General features: G+C 52.1%; 1 protein-coding gene across 3 annotated transcripts in view; it reads right to left on the reverse strand.

Annotated features, from left to right (window-relative positions):
• Window positions 1-15419, reverse strand: part of SDK2 (sidekick cell adhesion molecule 2) — a 269870-nt gene that overhangs the window by 95881 nt on the left and 158570 nt on the right. For all 3 annotated transcript variants that reach the window (XM_087441505.1, XM_087441506.1, XM_014789208.2), the window contains exon 4: window positions 3121-3268. In XM_087441505.1, coding sequence (XP_087297631.1) covers window positions 3121-3268 — 148 coding nt within the window. The remainder of the gene's footprint in view (window positions 1-3120; window positions 3269-15419) is intronic.

Genomic DNA, 15419 nt, shown 5'->3' on the forward strand with positions numbered 1-15419 from the left:
AACAACCCTGTACCTCACTTCCAAGGTGCACAGGGCTGTTCCTGGCACTCAGGAGGCTTCCGGCCTGCTGCACCCAGACAAACCCATACTGAAAGAAGATGGCAGGAGAGTTCTTGTGGGGCGTGGATGTCAGGGCTCAACTCTCAGGCAGGGGCTGGGTTACATTTTTCTGCCATGATCCTCTGGTTTCAATTTACTAGGTCTCTCCCGCTTCTCTGACTGGCTTAGCTCCCATCCCACCTTCCATCCACGAGTCCTATTAAGCCAGCCCTTTTTCCTCAACTCCATGGGAGCCCAACTGATAATTTAATTAAGAATAAAATAAATCATCCTAGAACCTGCCCGAAGCCCCGAGCATGTGTCGTTGTTAAGCATCTTGTCTCCTTTTCAACAATAAGCGCCAGGAAATGGGCGAGGTGTTGTAATCACCGTTGCTGCCCCGGCAGGAAGTGCGGCCCTGTGTAGATAGTGGCGCCTTCAGTACCCCGCGCACCCCTCTGGCTGATAGCGCTGCTCATTGGATATGTATCTCTAGCAAACAGACACCAGAGAATTTGCTTCCACGGGCCTTTCCGCTCATTATGAATATTAATCGGCCGTAATTGATGAGACAAAATCACCACAGTGCTCTGTCATGTTGGAGAGGGTGGGAAGCGGTGGGTGTGCCCATGAAGGTGAGCATACATGCATGCCAAGATGGCTCGGTCCTGGTGCCAGAGGCTGCTGGGAATGAAAAGGGGGTGAGGACAGAGACCAGGAATAAGAAAAGGAGGAGGAAAAGAGTTAGGAAAGAGGCGATGGGAGTGAGGTTGGAGAAAAGGTTTCATCTACTACAGCCAATGCAGTGGATAAAGACCCATATGCCCCCTCCCACAGCCATGGCAGACATCACTAATCTATCGTGGCACTGTTCCCACTGAGTCTGGATGAAGCCTCAGAATCCTTCTCAACGTGGTATTCCAGGTAGCCACTACCAATTGATTGGTTTGCAGGATGCCACCACTGATGCACCTAGGACACGTGAGATAACCTCAGAAAAAGGAGTGCGGAAGGGGTGAGGACTCACCTACCTGTCTCAGCACCTGTGTGGCAGAGCATTCCCCTTCCACAGTTCAACCTCAAAATCCGTGTTAATGGTTCACCATGCTCTGCTGGTTATACTGAGCCTTAATTAGGCCTCAGGGAGCAAGCTCCGACTCACAGAGCATGAGGCACCTGTTGACCTGGGGTTCTACTCCAACTCTTCACCCGCCCTATAGCCACACTCTTTGCCATGTGACTCTGCAGGTCCTCTCACTCAACAGGCACAGGCAATGTCCCTGCTTCTTGAATCTGAGTTCTACCATGTGACTTTCTTAGGCCAATGGGATGTTAGCAGAGGCTTGAAAACTCTGTTTCTGTTTCCTCTCCTGTGCCTCTGCAACTGCCAGAGAAGATGCTAGGGCTAGCTGGCTGGAGGATGAGGCGTGTGGAGCAGAGTTGGGTCACCCAGTCACTCTGATAGGGCAATAGCCAGCCAACCCCATACAGGTGAGAGAGCCCAGCCAAGATCACCAATCTGCAGATTCATATGACAATGCATGCTTATTGTTTCAGGTCATTGGGGCCACCTGTTACGTGGCATTATTGTGACTGTAGGTAACTGATACATTCTAAGCCTGTGGTTCTCAACTGTGGCTGTGTGTCAGAATCACCAGGCAGCTTTTAAAAATCCTGATGCCAGGGTACACCCCATTTCAATGAAATCAGAATACGTGGGGAGTAGGATCTAAAGATCAATATATTTCAAATTGTCCCAAATGATTTCAATAGGTGGTTAGGTTGAGAATCACGGTACCAGGATCAACTTTCTACAAGTGCGATCACTTTATCCTTTTTTTTCCCATGTCTTTGTACTTGTTCTCACATAATTCTCACGTAAGACAGAATGAAGGGCCCTGACTGTGGGGTCAGCGAGCCTGGAGCCAGCTGTGTGAGATTCGGCAGAGTATTAAACTTCCGGAGGCTTCACTTTACCATCTGTAAAACGGGGATAAAACCAGCCACTTTATAGGGTTACTGTGAGGGTCATTCATTTAACAAATATTCCTTAGGCCTGTGCTCTGGGGATGGTTTCCTCCCCAGAGGTGTGCGCCTGTCCTGGGGGAGAGGGTGCTCGGCCCAGGCCCAGAACACAGCAGGCACGCAATGAACAATCGCCACTGTCAATGCCAGGATCTTATCATGCTATTATTATTACGTTTCTCTCCCTAGACTTCACGGTCCCCAAAGGCAAGAACTGTCCATCTCGGCTCCCACTTCCTATAGAGCAGGACGGGCTCCACCCACAGTCGACCTGCGGCCTGAGTGGAGGACAAGGGTGGACTTTCTTCTTTTCTGGGAGTTGGAGAGAGAGTCCCAAAGAGGAAAGCCTGGGCCGGCTCCAGACCCTGAGGGGGATCAGGAGGGCCGGGTGTGTCCCAGGAGGAAGTGCTCCACCCCTCGCCCTCTGTGGAGGTGTTGGCTCCCTCGCTCCTGCCCACAAGCCAGGCTGCCACAACCAACGCCTTGGGCCACACAGAGGGGTCTTTGTTCACGCTGACAGGGCCGCGTGTTTCCCTCCTTGCCGGGTCTCCCCCCGCCTCACCTCTTCCCCGCAGCCAAAACACACAGCCCACGCACACCAGTGGACGCCCAGCCGCACCGGCACACCGGCACCCCCAGGGGCCGCCCACCCTGCAGGGAGATGCCAGGCCCTCCCACGCCCCCCTGGCCTTGCTCCCTGAGCCCTGGGCCTGTAACCACAGGTGACGGCGCCTCTGTGCCTCTTTGGGTTTTTTAAGTGCTCTGAGAGGCAGAATTATTCTCCAGCGGAGAGTGGAGCCAACGCCCTGGGGTTCCGCAGGAAGGCGACGGAGCTGTCCTGGTTCCAAGTCCTGGCATGCACATTCCCAAAAAGCCCCTCGTAAATCAAACTTTCCTCGTCGTGTGGGAGGTCCCCAGTCTGGCTACGTCCCAGGAGAGCCGCAAGAGGCTTCTGCAGAAAGGGCCCTCCTCAGCATTTTGGGGGCTTTGTCTGGCCCCACACTTCCTCTCCCAGGGCAAGCCCCCTCCTTCATCCCCACAGAGCAAGGTGCTCACATGCGGCTGCTGGGCGGGATCTTGCGACCGTCCCGGAACCAGGTCACCTGCGGCCGGGGGAAGCTGGCGATGCGAGGGGCACGGATGACGGCCGCTTCTCCGTGGGAGACGCTCTGGTGCTTCTCGCCCTCCTCAAAGCTCCCCATGTCTGCGGAGAGAAGAACATAAGTAGAGACCAGGGGCTGGAGGTCAGCGGCAGAGATGGCCTGGCTCCTGGGCTGGGAGTGGTGGCAGCAGAAGGAACATGCAAGGCAGGCAGGATGACCATGGGGAAGGGGGACACCACGCTCAGACTGCCCCACGGGACCCCCTCACCCCGTCACCAGCATGTGCCCCACTTTGTGCTTCTGGGGCTTATATCCATTTATATCCATATATTTATGAATCAATTGATTCATTCAACAACCATGAGAGGTTGGTCATTATTTCCCACATTTTACAGCTGGAAAAACTGCTCAAATGGGCTCAAGAGGTTCATTGACTTGTCCAAGGTCACAGGGCCAGGAAGGACAGAGCTAGGCTTTGAACTCAGACCTCAGAGTCTGGACTCAGGCAGAGTCGTCCCTCCTTCCGGGCCCTACAGTGTGGCATGGGTTTAGTTGTGAGGTGAAGGGGCGTCTTGGGGCAGTCTCCTGTGCCCCTGGGGGGAGGGAAGGGTGGGCACCTTCCCTGGAGAGGGTGGGGTCTCACATGCTCTAAATAGGTATGAGATGATTTCCCTCCCATCCTTGGGTGGGAAGTGTGTGAGGCTGCACGTCTGTGTGAATATAAACACCTGTTGCTCTTTTTAAAACAGGCTGACCCCCTTGGCAGATAAGGAGGGAACACTGATCCCAGCTTGGATGTTCTGTCAGCCAGGAGGGGAGCAGAGAGCAGCGGAGACGCAGGTAGGAACACTTCTGGTTTCCCACCTGCCTGCTGGCATCAGGGTGGGGTCTGATTCTAATGGCAGGGGCTTGGAGATGGGGTGTGGGAAGGGATGCCCGTGCGGATCACCACGACTCGTGAAAATTGCTGTACTTCCTGGCTACTCAAAGTGTGGTCTGTGGACCAGCACCATGGGCACACCTGGGTGCCTGTTAGAAATGCAGAGACTCAGGCTCACCCCAGACCTGCTGAATCAGAGCCTGCATTTTAATGAGACACCCAGTGATGTGTGTCCATACACAAGTGTGAGAAGCAATGTTTGTCCTCAAACTTGGCTGCGTGTCAGTGAGAACCACCTACAAAGCTAGAGAAGGCTAATGCCCGGTCTCACCCCCAAATTTCTGATTTCATTGGTGTCGGGTGTGGGCTGACCATCAGAATCCCCATGTGCGGTTAGGATCAGACCACAGACACCTTGATTTCATTTCCCCGTGGCCTGCGCACTCCCTCCCTGACCAAGGGGCCACATCCTCAGCTACCTGGTCTCCTGCTGCTTTGTTATTTCTCGACCCCTCAGATTCCACTGCCCCTTCTTCCTCTCCTTCAACCTGGAGACCCCAACCTGGCTGCACTTCAGAATTCTCTGAGGGCCCTCTAATATTCTCAGAGGTAAGAGCCTTCTGGGGTGGGTGGGACCCAGACATGGGTGTTTCTAAAGCTGCTCAGGTAATTTCAGCATGAGCCCAGGTTGAGAACAACTGTCTGGGCTCCAACCTTACATTTTGGTGGGTCTCAAAATCCCCTGGGAACATGGGAAGCTCACAGATTTGCTCCCACCCTGCCTTCCCCCTAGGGCACCAAAAGGCTCTGCTCCCATGCGCCTGGGTTCTCAGTTCTTGATTCGTTCTCCTGAGGATTCCGCTGCACGTCGACGTTTGAGAACCACTGGCCTCCACTCTCGTTTTCCAGAGCCCTCAGCCTGATTCTCTCCTTGCCCATTCTAAAGATTTTGACCTCAGTCTCTCTACAAAGACGCGCACATCTGCTCTGGCTCTTCCTTGAGCCCCAACACCCAACACCCAATTTCCAACAGAAAACGTTGGGCATTTCTTACACCTCCTCGCCAGGCCCTCCTTCTTGCTTTCTTAGTTCTTTTAATAGCTGCCCCACCCGCACCTGCCCAGATCACCTACCCTCCAAGCCTTGTATTACTTCCCTTTCCTGTCCCCACAAAGGCCTTTGGCTCTTCCTCTGGAATACTGCTCACATTTACCAAGGCCTCTCTGTTCCCTTAGGCCCCACCAACAAGCTAGCCCATTACTCTGGCTGCATTGACTCCTGCCCCACATGGTGCCCTACATTGGATCCTCCCCCATCCATCTTCCACACTGCTCCTGATTAATTTTTCTGACCACATCACTGAGTTGCTCAGAACTTTTGGTATCTCCTCATTGCCCCAGGAAAGCTTAAATTCCTTTGCCTGGATTCAAGGTCCTTCCCTAATCTGACCCCAACCAACCTTTCCTGTCTGAATGCCCACACCAGGACATGTGCTCCTCCTGCCATGTTCAGTTACTTATATCCTGCCTCTCTTTGTGCAGGTCCCCTGCCTGGAATGCCACCAGAACAAGCCACGATTTAGCAAGGCACCATGATTCAACAGCATCCCAGAGGGATCTAGCCAATCAAGTATCTCAAGCAATAAAATCTGCTGTTGGCTTCTTTGTTCTAAATTTGGCAGGCAGTGAATGTAATAGTAGTGGCTTTGGAGTCATTGAGACCTGAGTTCAAATCCTACTTCTGTTACTTAGTGGGTATGACCTTGGGTGAAATTTTGGCCTTGCTGAGCTTGAATTTCCTCTTCTGCAAAATAGAGTTAAGAAGAGTACCTTCCTTACAGGTTACAGTCAGGATTACATGAGATAATACATGTGTGTATCAGGCTGGATCTTTCCAGAGATGGCTGCATCAATATTTATCTCCCATCCAGCATGCCCTTCTCACAGTGCAACCGCCACTGCTCCCATAAGAGGTGGGGCTATGTCCCCTCTCCTTGAACCTGGGGGATTTGTCACTATGCCACCAGTAGCATATGCTGGCAGTGATGTTATGGGACTTTCACAGCTAGGTCATCAAAAGAACACAGCTTCCACCTGGGTCTCTCTCTCCAAACACTCTTGCTTGGAATCCAGCTTCCATGTTGTAAGGAAGCTCAACATGGCCCACACAGACATGGTGATGGCCCACATGCGGAAGAACTGAGGTCCCCAGATGACAGCCAGCATCAACACTGGACATGTGAATGAACACGTGAGCCCTCAGGTAATTCCTGCCTCCAGCCTTTGAGTCTTCCAGCTGAGACCTCAGTCATCATAGAGCAGAGACAAGCCGTCCCTACTGTGCTCTGTCCAGATTCAAGCCTCGCAGAATCTGTGAGCATAATAAATGATTGCTGTGCACCAGTATGTGTTGGGGTAATTTGGTACGCAGACATAGAAACTGGAAGAGAATATTAAAGTGCTAAAAATTCTATCTAATATTTGTAGTTTTAAAGTATTGGAATCCTATACATTTTTCGCAGTTTAGTTTAAATATCAACCTCTTCAACAAAGATTACCCACACCCACCCACAAATAGAACTAAAGAACAAGAACTTGCTGAGCACTGACCCTACGTCAGGTTTCTTTTTAGGTAGATTTCACATACATCTTCTCATTTAATCTGCATAATAACATGACAAGCTCAACTTTAATAAATACACATTTTTTAGTTGTTTACTAATTTCTTTTACTTGGCTCTGTCTATAACAAATTGCACCAATAAATCACATTGATTTCAGTTCTTACAATAATTTTGTCTATTTAAAAAACTTTTCACAGAACTCCAAAGATATATTTGAACAATTTAAAGCAATTTCATGGTAATAGTGTTTCTTCCTCCTTTCTCTAGTTTTATTAGCTCCATCTCGTCAGAGAGGAAATGAAAGCTCATGGAGATGGAGCGGCTTATCCATCGTTGAGCAGTTAGGGCTGGGTAGTGCCAGCATTCAAACCCGGCCTCCCTCTGCATGGCCTCTCCACCTCTTTCATGACTCATACTTGGCATTAAAATTCTTTGTGCACATTCTTTATCTCCTTCTACTACACCGTAAGCTTCAAGAGGGAGTTACATTCATGAGCAAATCCCTACAGGACACCCGGCCTCGTGCTCTGCACACAGTAGGATCTCTCTAAACTCACCCAATGCCATTGTGCAATGAACCTTTACTGAGCCCCTACTGTGCATCAGGAAGGCTCTGTGGTGGGGACTGAAGAAAGACCTGGTCCTGCCCTCATGGAGCTTATAGTCTGGTCAGGGAGATAGGCATAAGCAAACCAACCCACAAACACACATTCATGACATTCTGTGACAACTGTTAAGAAGAAGGAACAGGGATTTCTATGAAAGGCAGGGTCAGGGGAACCTACTTTATATTGGGAGGTGAGGTGAGGCTCCTTTTAAGCAGAGGTATAAATAAAGAGTAGGTGTTAGCTAAGTGTGTGTGTGTGGGCAGGGGGATGATGGTCCAGAGGGAAGAGAGCGTGTGAAGGCTAGGAGGTAGGAGAGAAGGGCTAGTTAGAGGAAATAAAAGAATGCCAATAGGGCAGGGTTGTAGGTTTCTTCATTGGATGGATGGATGTTTGGATGGATGAATGGATAGATGGATGGATGGATGAATGGATAGTTGTATGAGTGGAGGGATGGATGAAGGGAAGGAGAGATGGAGAGATGGAGGGATGGATTATTGTATGTGTGTATGGATGGATAGCTGGATGAGTGGAAGGATGGATGGAGGGAGGGAGGGAAGGAGGGATGAATGGATGGAAGGAGGGATTGAGGGATGCATGTTTGTATGAGTGGATGGATGGAAGGTGGGCTGGATGGATGGTGGGAAAGATGGATGGGGAGAGGGAGGGATGGATGGAAGGAGGGATAGAGGGACAAATGATCGTATTTATGTATGGATGGTTGGATGGTGGGATGGATGGAAGGATAGTGAGATGGATGGATGAAGGAAGGGCACAGCTGGCCTTGGTCCAAGTTTTGCAGTTGATGTTCTCCTCCACCTTCCCAACCCACAATCTCCCCACCTCACTGTGGCTCTCAGGCCCCCAGCACTCTCCCATTCTCTCCACTCCACTTTGTCAAATGGGCTTCCTGGGTCTGCTCAGGGAGCCCCTTGCCTCTGCTCATGGGGGCCAGGGCACATGCATGTCTGTGCTAAACTGCAGCAGTGAGGGGCTGCTAAGAGGGAGTCCACTCAGCCAGCCAGTGCAGGAGAAGCTGAAGGAGGGCCACAGGCTGACAGGGGCTGGGAATCCAGGATCTTCCAGGACAACTCATGCTCAGATAGAAACAGATAAGGGTTTATTTACTACATTTTTCCTCGGAGGTACGTGCTTGTTAATACAGCATGTTACGCCTTGCTCCCTGGTCCAAGTTTCCTAACAAGTTCCCTCAAGGGCAAAAACATGTGGGCGTGGGGCACAGCTGGATGTGGCCTAAAAATTATTCCTGATGTCTTTGTTATATCCTAAGAGGTCTTGTAAAGTATGCATTCTGCTTCAGAATATGTTCATTGCTTTTATTTATTTTTAAAACATTTTTTATCATGAAATATGTCATGCATACACAAGAGGGAATATAATTATATGTACAGTTTAGAGAAGAAGAATAGAACGAACACTCATGTACGTGCCACCCAGCGTAAGGAACAGAACACTAGCAAACCACCTCCCCCTCCCCACGGTGTCCCTCCCAGTCACATCCCCTCCTCCCCCAGGGGTAACTGCCATCCTGCATGCTGTGTCAATCATGCCATTGTTTTGTTGTTTTTCCAAGTTTCACCACATATTGATGCATCCTTAAACAGTTTATGGTTGATTTAGTCTGTTTCTAAGCCCTTTATACCTGGGATTATTCTGTGTTCCTCTACTGTGATTTGCTTTTTGGGAGTCACCTTTTTTTGGAGCTCCATCCACGTCCGTGCGCTAAGTTTGTCATTTTCACGCTGTGTGGGTGTCCGTGTACCGAGGTAGCCCAGTGCTGCTGCAGGTGAGGTTGGTTTCCACTGTTTTGCTGTCCCACTGAGGACAGTCTCATGGTGATCTCCGGGTTCACACGGCTAAGAGAATCTCTAGAGCGTGTCCTGAACAGCGGAATTGCTGAGTTGTAGGTGTGCACACGTTAATTTTATGAGATAATGTCAAACTGTTTTCCAAATTTGCACCAATTAGCCAATTCACACTCCCACCAGCAGTGATGGGAGTTTCTGCCAACACTTGGTCTTGCTAGACTTTTTCGTTTTTGCCAGTCTGGTGGGCATGGGATGGTATTTCATGGTGGTTTTATTTATTATGAAAACAATGCTTCTCTCTCCGATCAGATCAGATCATGCCTCTGCCCCCAACCATCCACGACTTCCACGCATTCTGAGTAATATCCGAAGAGCCGACCACATCTTAGAACATCACCACCTGTCCCCAACACTCCACCTCCTCAGCTACATCTCTTTCCAGTCTCCATTTCCCCCACTCTGCTCCAGCCACCCTGGCCTCAGACACCCAATTCCACCCCAGGTCCTTTGCACTTGCTGTTCCCTGGCCTGTAAAGACCTTATCCCTCTGTCTGCAAGGCTCACCCCCTCCCTTCCCTTGAGACTCTGCTCAGTGTCACCTCCTCAGTTGGCCTTCCTCAGCCACCATATCAAATAGGACCCCTACCCTGGCCTCCATCGCTCTCACCAGGCTTCATTTTTCCTTATAACACTTTATTTTTCTGCATGGGCCTTCTATATTCCATATTCTATTATATATTCTCCTTTTAACTTTTGTTTTGCCTCCACCACTTTCCTTGAGGGCAGGGACATATGTCTTGGTTTTGTCCCCTGTGTCCTCACTGCCTAGAACAGAGCCGGGCATGCAGCGGGCGGACAGCAACAGTTGTTTCACGAGTGAGTGAAACATGCAGGTACAGCGGGGGCTCCAGGAAGACACAGCAATGTTCTCCTGAACCGTCACACGGCCCCCAAATAGTCCACATTCAGTATTCACACTCAGACTGAGGGTTAAGAAGAACGGGCCCATTGGTGGCATTTTGGGCATCAACCCCAGCCCATGTGACAATGGGCTTGATGTCCTCAAGTCCCATTTTATACCAGTGGCCACCAAGCCGCTGGGGAGAATGGGAAGCAGCCCCGGCTCCCCACTAGGGCGGGGCCCTTTGCCCTGTGGTGTCTGGCCGGGCTTGATGCTGGGGCGGTTTCAAGTCTGAGCCAACCGCCCACCTGAGGAGGGCTGGGGAAGGGGTCGGGGACATGGCCCGGGTGAGAAGAACACAGAGGTGCCACAGGATCTGGATGTGGACAACTGGAAGCCTGGGGAAGGTGTGGACTCTGAAAGGCTCTCTCAACCCTCTCAGCCATTCAGCCCACTTGCTGCATGCCAGAAATTTATGGCGACTTTAAAAAAAAAAAGAAAAGACTCCGGGTGGGGGCAGGAAGGGAGCTGGGGGGGGGGGGTGCTGATGTTTTATTGACTTCCCCTTAATTGCTGTAATTAAAAACATGCCAAGAATCTTTTTGTAACGACTTTGCCATTATCATGAGTTGTTAGCACAGCTGCCGTATTAATTTCTCATTAGAACCCAATTCATAGTCCCTCTTTGGGAAGGGGGTGGGAGCCAGGGGTGGGGCCTGCCTGCCCAGATCCGATCCCTGGAAAGAACTCCCAAGGGCAGCAGTCACCAGGGGACTGGCTGCTGGGAGCTCCAGGACAAAACTCTCCCATCCTAGGAGGCAGACACCACCAAGGAGGGGAGGGAGAGGTTTGGAGAAGCAGCCACACCCGACCCGTCCTCAGAACCGTGTGCACCTGTGTGACTCTGTAAGAGAGACAGATGGACACACAGACAGATGCAGGAGGTCTAGGGCACAAACCTGGGAGAGCCCCAGCCAGGGACAGGGTGGATGAGGTGAAAGACTTAAGGAGGCACCACTCTCAGGGTCCTGCAGGTGTGGGGCGTATACCTGGGAGGGAGCGCCTCCTTAAGTTCTGCACCCATGAGGCCTCACCCTGGGCCCAGCCCTGGAGAGCAGAGCTGTGGCTGGGAATGTATTTACTTAGGTAGACAGGATGAGAAAGGTTGTGAATGTTTATTCCAGGACGCCTTCCCTGGTGGGCCTTGCAGAGAGAACCAAGCCCACTCTGCCGCCCTGAATGTTCTCCAGGCTGAGCACCATTAACGATGGTTTGCGTGCGCTGATTGATTAATCATTGTGACAGCCTGGCCAGGTAGGTACTAATATTAGCATTCCTTTTTAAATACGAGGAAACGAAGGCGCAGAGAAGTTAAGTAACTTGCCCAAGGTCACACAGCTAGGGAGGGGTGAGCTGGGATTTGAATCTGGGGTTTGTGGCTGGGTCCAAGGCTGAGTTCACGGCTACATCCTACAGCGTGATGGTAGCGAGGCAGGAGAAGGTAGAAGGCAGAAATACTGGCTGCGGGACCTTGGACTGTCCTCTAACCTCGCTGAGCTTCAGTCTTCCTCTCTTAAGATACAGCTTGTAACACAGGCCTTCCTACTTCTCAGCCCTGTCCTTGGAAACCCAAGGAGAAAAGACATTTACACAATTACAGTGGAGGACGGATTGTTCTAGAGGTTCCGCTGTGTCTCCTAGCGTCTCCTTAGGGCCATGGGCTTGGAGCTGTGTCTGTGATTGTTCTGAGGGGTCCTGGGGTGTGAGCTCACCTTTCCAGGGGACGGAGGCTCTTCATCTGCACCCCCTCCTACTCCCCATGTGCCCAGACTAGTCCTAAACTAGTCAGTGCCTAGGCTGGAATCCATGCTTTCTGACTCCCATCCCCATGGCATGACTGTTTTTTTAGGCACGAGGGTCACGGCCCGGCACAGAAAAGCACCCAGGAGCTATCTGTAAGCATTTTTCATCTTCGCCCCTGCTGACCGCAAAGAAACGCGTGTGATCAGTCTCCCTCACCCAGTGGCGGGCCGGCATTCATCCCAGGTGGGGAGACCACCTGTCTGCAGGGCTGTTTGGACATGGAACTTTACAGGCCGGGGTGTCCACTGGTTCTCTCTGAACCCTGACCCCAGCAGGTAGCGCTCTCCCACCCCATTTTGACTTTCCTCTTCTTGCCCTCAAGCGGCAGTGTGGTGAGGGGACCCTCTCAGAATCGAGTCCTGGCTCTGCCTGTGTGACTTAGGTGAGTCACCCCACCGGCTGAGCCCAGTTTTCTCATCTGTGCCGGGGGGATGCGGGCTTCAATTTGCAGGCTGGGACGAGGATGGGAGATGACGGTGTGCGCTGCCCAGCCCAGCGACACTTGGGAGAGAGCACTGGTACTCTGGGGGAGGATGGTTTTGCCAGGTCTCACCTTTCCCACACCCAGAATCTCTGGAAGGTGGAGAGGTGGCTGGACAGCGGATTCTTCAACTTCCACAACCGGAGCCAGAGGCCCCGGGATGAGACACGTGTGCAGAGCGAGGGAGGGGACCCGGGTGTTGAGTTGCCCTTCTCCGCCCCACCGTGGCCACCAGGGCTGGGCGAAGCCTTCCTCCTTTTAGGATGAGTGCTATTCTCAACTGCCCGCCGGGAGATTTTAGCGCTCCCCTAACTCCTGGCTTCAGGGCTCAAAGGGCGGCACATAGTGGTGTCCGCTTCATGACGTCACGGAGGAAAGAGCTTCAAGACTGCAAAGCCATGTGGCGCAGCGTGAGGGGTGGTTGTCAGTGCCGGCCCGGGGAGCTGCAGCTGGGTGTCAGGAAGGGGTGAGCCTGGGTCTCCCCACTCCACGCTCCCTTCGGCCCTTCTCTCTGTCCCTTGCTCTCTGCCAGGGGCCTGTAACTACATCTGCACATCTTAGCAGCAGCGGCACTGTGTAGCCTGGTGGCCGCATGGTGACAATCGTGGTTATAACCGTGTCCAGAAGGTGCCTGGAGCCCAGGGTGACGTGGGGTCTGAGAGGGCAGGAGGAGCAGGGCAGGAGTCCCCCTGTGCGAGGTGGTGGAGGGGCAGGGGCCGGGCTGGCCGGATGGCACAGGGGAGAGCATTTGGCCAGGAGATTACTTGCCAGAAGCCATTCCATTCTGTGGCCTGTTTTTCCCTTCCTTAAAATGATCGCATAGAATATTAATTGCAGGAGTAACTCCCACTGATTGAAAGTGTATTATTTGTGGGCACTGGTGAGGTGCATTGGTGCATATGAGCTCAAGGAATTCTCCAGGCACACCTGGGAGGTGCGTATTATTAGACATATTTTTTCCTTTCTTTTTTTTCAATTGAGGTAACATTGGTTTACAAAATTATATAAATTTCAGGTGTACATCATTATATTTCGATTTCTGTGTACACTACATCATGTTCACCACCCGAAGTCTAATTATCGTATTAGACACATTTTATAGATGAAGAACCTGAGCTGCGCAAGGCACAGAGAGGGCCAGTCACTTCCCTGGGGTCACACAGCAATCAAGGGCAGAGCCAGGATTTGAATGTGGTCTGTCTGACACCATAGCCTATGCTTGTCATTAAGTCACGCTGCCTCTCACAGTGATGGGCCCCCCCATAGCCTGCCCACACTGTAAGGACCTAGGTGCGTCTGGCATTTTCTACATGCTGCAGAGAAGGGCTCAGATGGACCCGGCTCCCAGCCTGAGACAGCAGTGAGAGGCAGGTGGCAGGAACTCGCACTGCCTGACTTTCCCCTCAACCCTTTTCCCCTCCCACTGGATCTCAGAACTGCAGAGTTCCAAAGCTCCCTCAGGGGTTTGGGCCAGGCCCCCACATGTTACAGCCACCTGGGGTCATCCCTGGCAGCATTACCTGGGGTGGTCCAGGACCTGCAGAACCCGCAGTGTGTGTGGGGGAGTTCAGGGTAACCCCACCTTGGGGGTCTGTGCCTGGACAGGTTAGGAAGTCAGGCAGTACGAGTCCCTGCCACCTGCCTCTCACCCCCATCTCAGGCTGGGATCCTGGGTCGGTCTGAGCCCTTCTCCGCAGCATGAAGAAAATGCCGGATGCACCTGGGTCCTTATCAAAGGCCTTCCGCCCACCGTCAGTGCACCGTGCTTGCTCACTCTGCAAGTGTGCCTGGGCACAGCCCATGCCTCGGCTCAGGGCAGGAGGATACCTGCGGGTCTGGGACAGGGCCAATGCACCTGTCTGGCGTGGTTTCCAGGGAGCATCCTCATGCTAGGTTTGTGTGTAAGTGAGAAGGAGTGTGCGTATGCGGTGGGGGTCAGTGGGCTGAGTCCCGGACACGTAGATCCCTATCACAGCCGGAAAGAAGCATTTCGGCTCCACGGACACTGGCTTCCCTTCTTTAATCTTTTTGATCTGCAGAGCCAGCCCAGGGGAGACTGTCAACTCATCTCAGGGGCTCTCAACTCCAGAAAGTTCCTACAGTCTCCTATGAGCCAAGGGCTTGGAGCAGACACTCCCCCTGACGGCCCAGACGGACTGGTGTCCTGGAAGGCAGTTCCAACTGCACACGCACATACCACTCCCAGCCCCCCCCACACCACACACACCACACACACACACATTCTCTCCTGCATACAGGTGAGAAAAGAGGCAGACCAATCCAGACATACACATCTGCACACACACGTGTGTGCACACACATGGATACATGAATTTGCACACACACGCACACGTGTTTTCTCCCACATGCAGGGGGACAAAGAGGCAGACCCATCCAGACACATTTGCGCACACACGTGAATGAACCCTCACCCATGCACACACCCGTGCACACACACTAGTGCACACACACAAACGCGGGCCGTCTCTCTGGAGGCTGACCCACAGCTCCTGGCCGATCTGCTGGACTCCGGGCACCGGCTGAATGAAGCTCCCCGGATCCTCCAGCGGCCGACAGCAGCCCTGGTCCATCATTTTAACTCAGTGCTTCTCAGCTCTTTGGAGTAAGCTGAGCTGCCTTCAGTGCTGATTTATGGGGACAATCCGTCCTCCACTTCTGATTATGGTTGTTTTCCATAATTATTATAAACACTCTTTGCCTCACTTGAGATTTTCTTTTAGATTTTTCTCCCCCACTTCTCTCCAAGAAGCAAGCTCTCTCCTGTGCTGAATCAGAGGTGTGCCTCTGTGGGCTCTGGTAAGAGGGTGACCCCCATTTTTTTCAAATTTCGGGGCTCATTAAGGCTTTCTGCACTCCCATGTCTCACTGTGTGACCTTGGACCTCTCTCCATAAAAACCCAGAAGGAAACAGCCCATAATGAGGCCTGTTTCTAGCACACAGCAGCTATTTTAGGATGGGGGTAGGTCTGGGAGGGGATATGGAGTCGTAGGGGAGGGTGTTGATTGGTCCTCTGGGGCTGTTCCCTGAGACGCCCTTGGGTCCTTCTGAA

This window comes from Ceratotherium simum, chromosome 16 (genome assembly GCF_057802395.1).
Source record: "Ceratotherium simum simum isolate JZ-2026a chromosome 16, ASM5780239v1, whole genome shotgun sequence".
Lineage (NCBI taxonomy): Eukaryota > Metazoa > Chordata > Mammalia > Perissodactyla > Rhinocerotidae > Ceratotherium > Ceratotherium simum.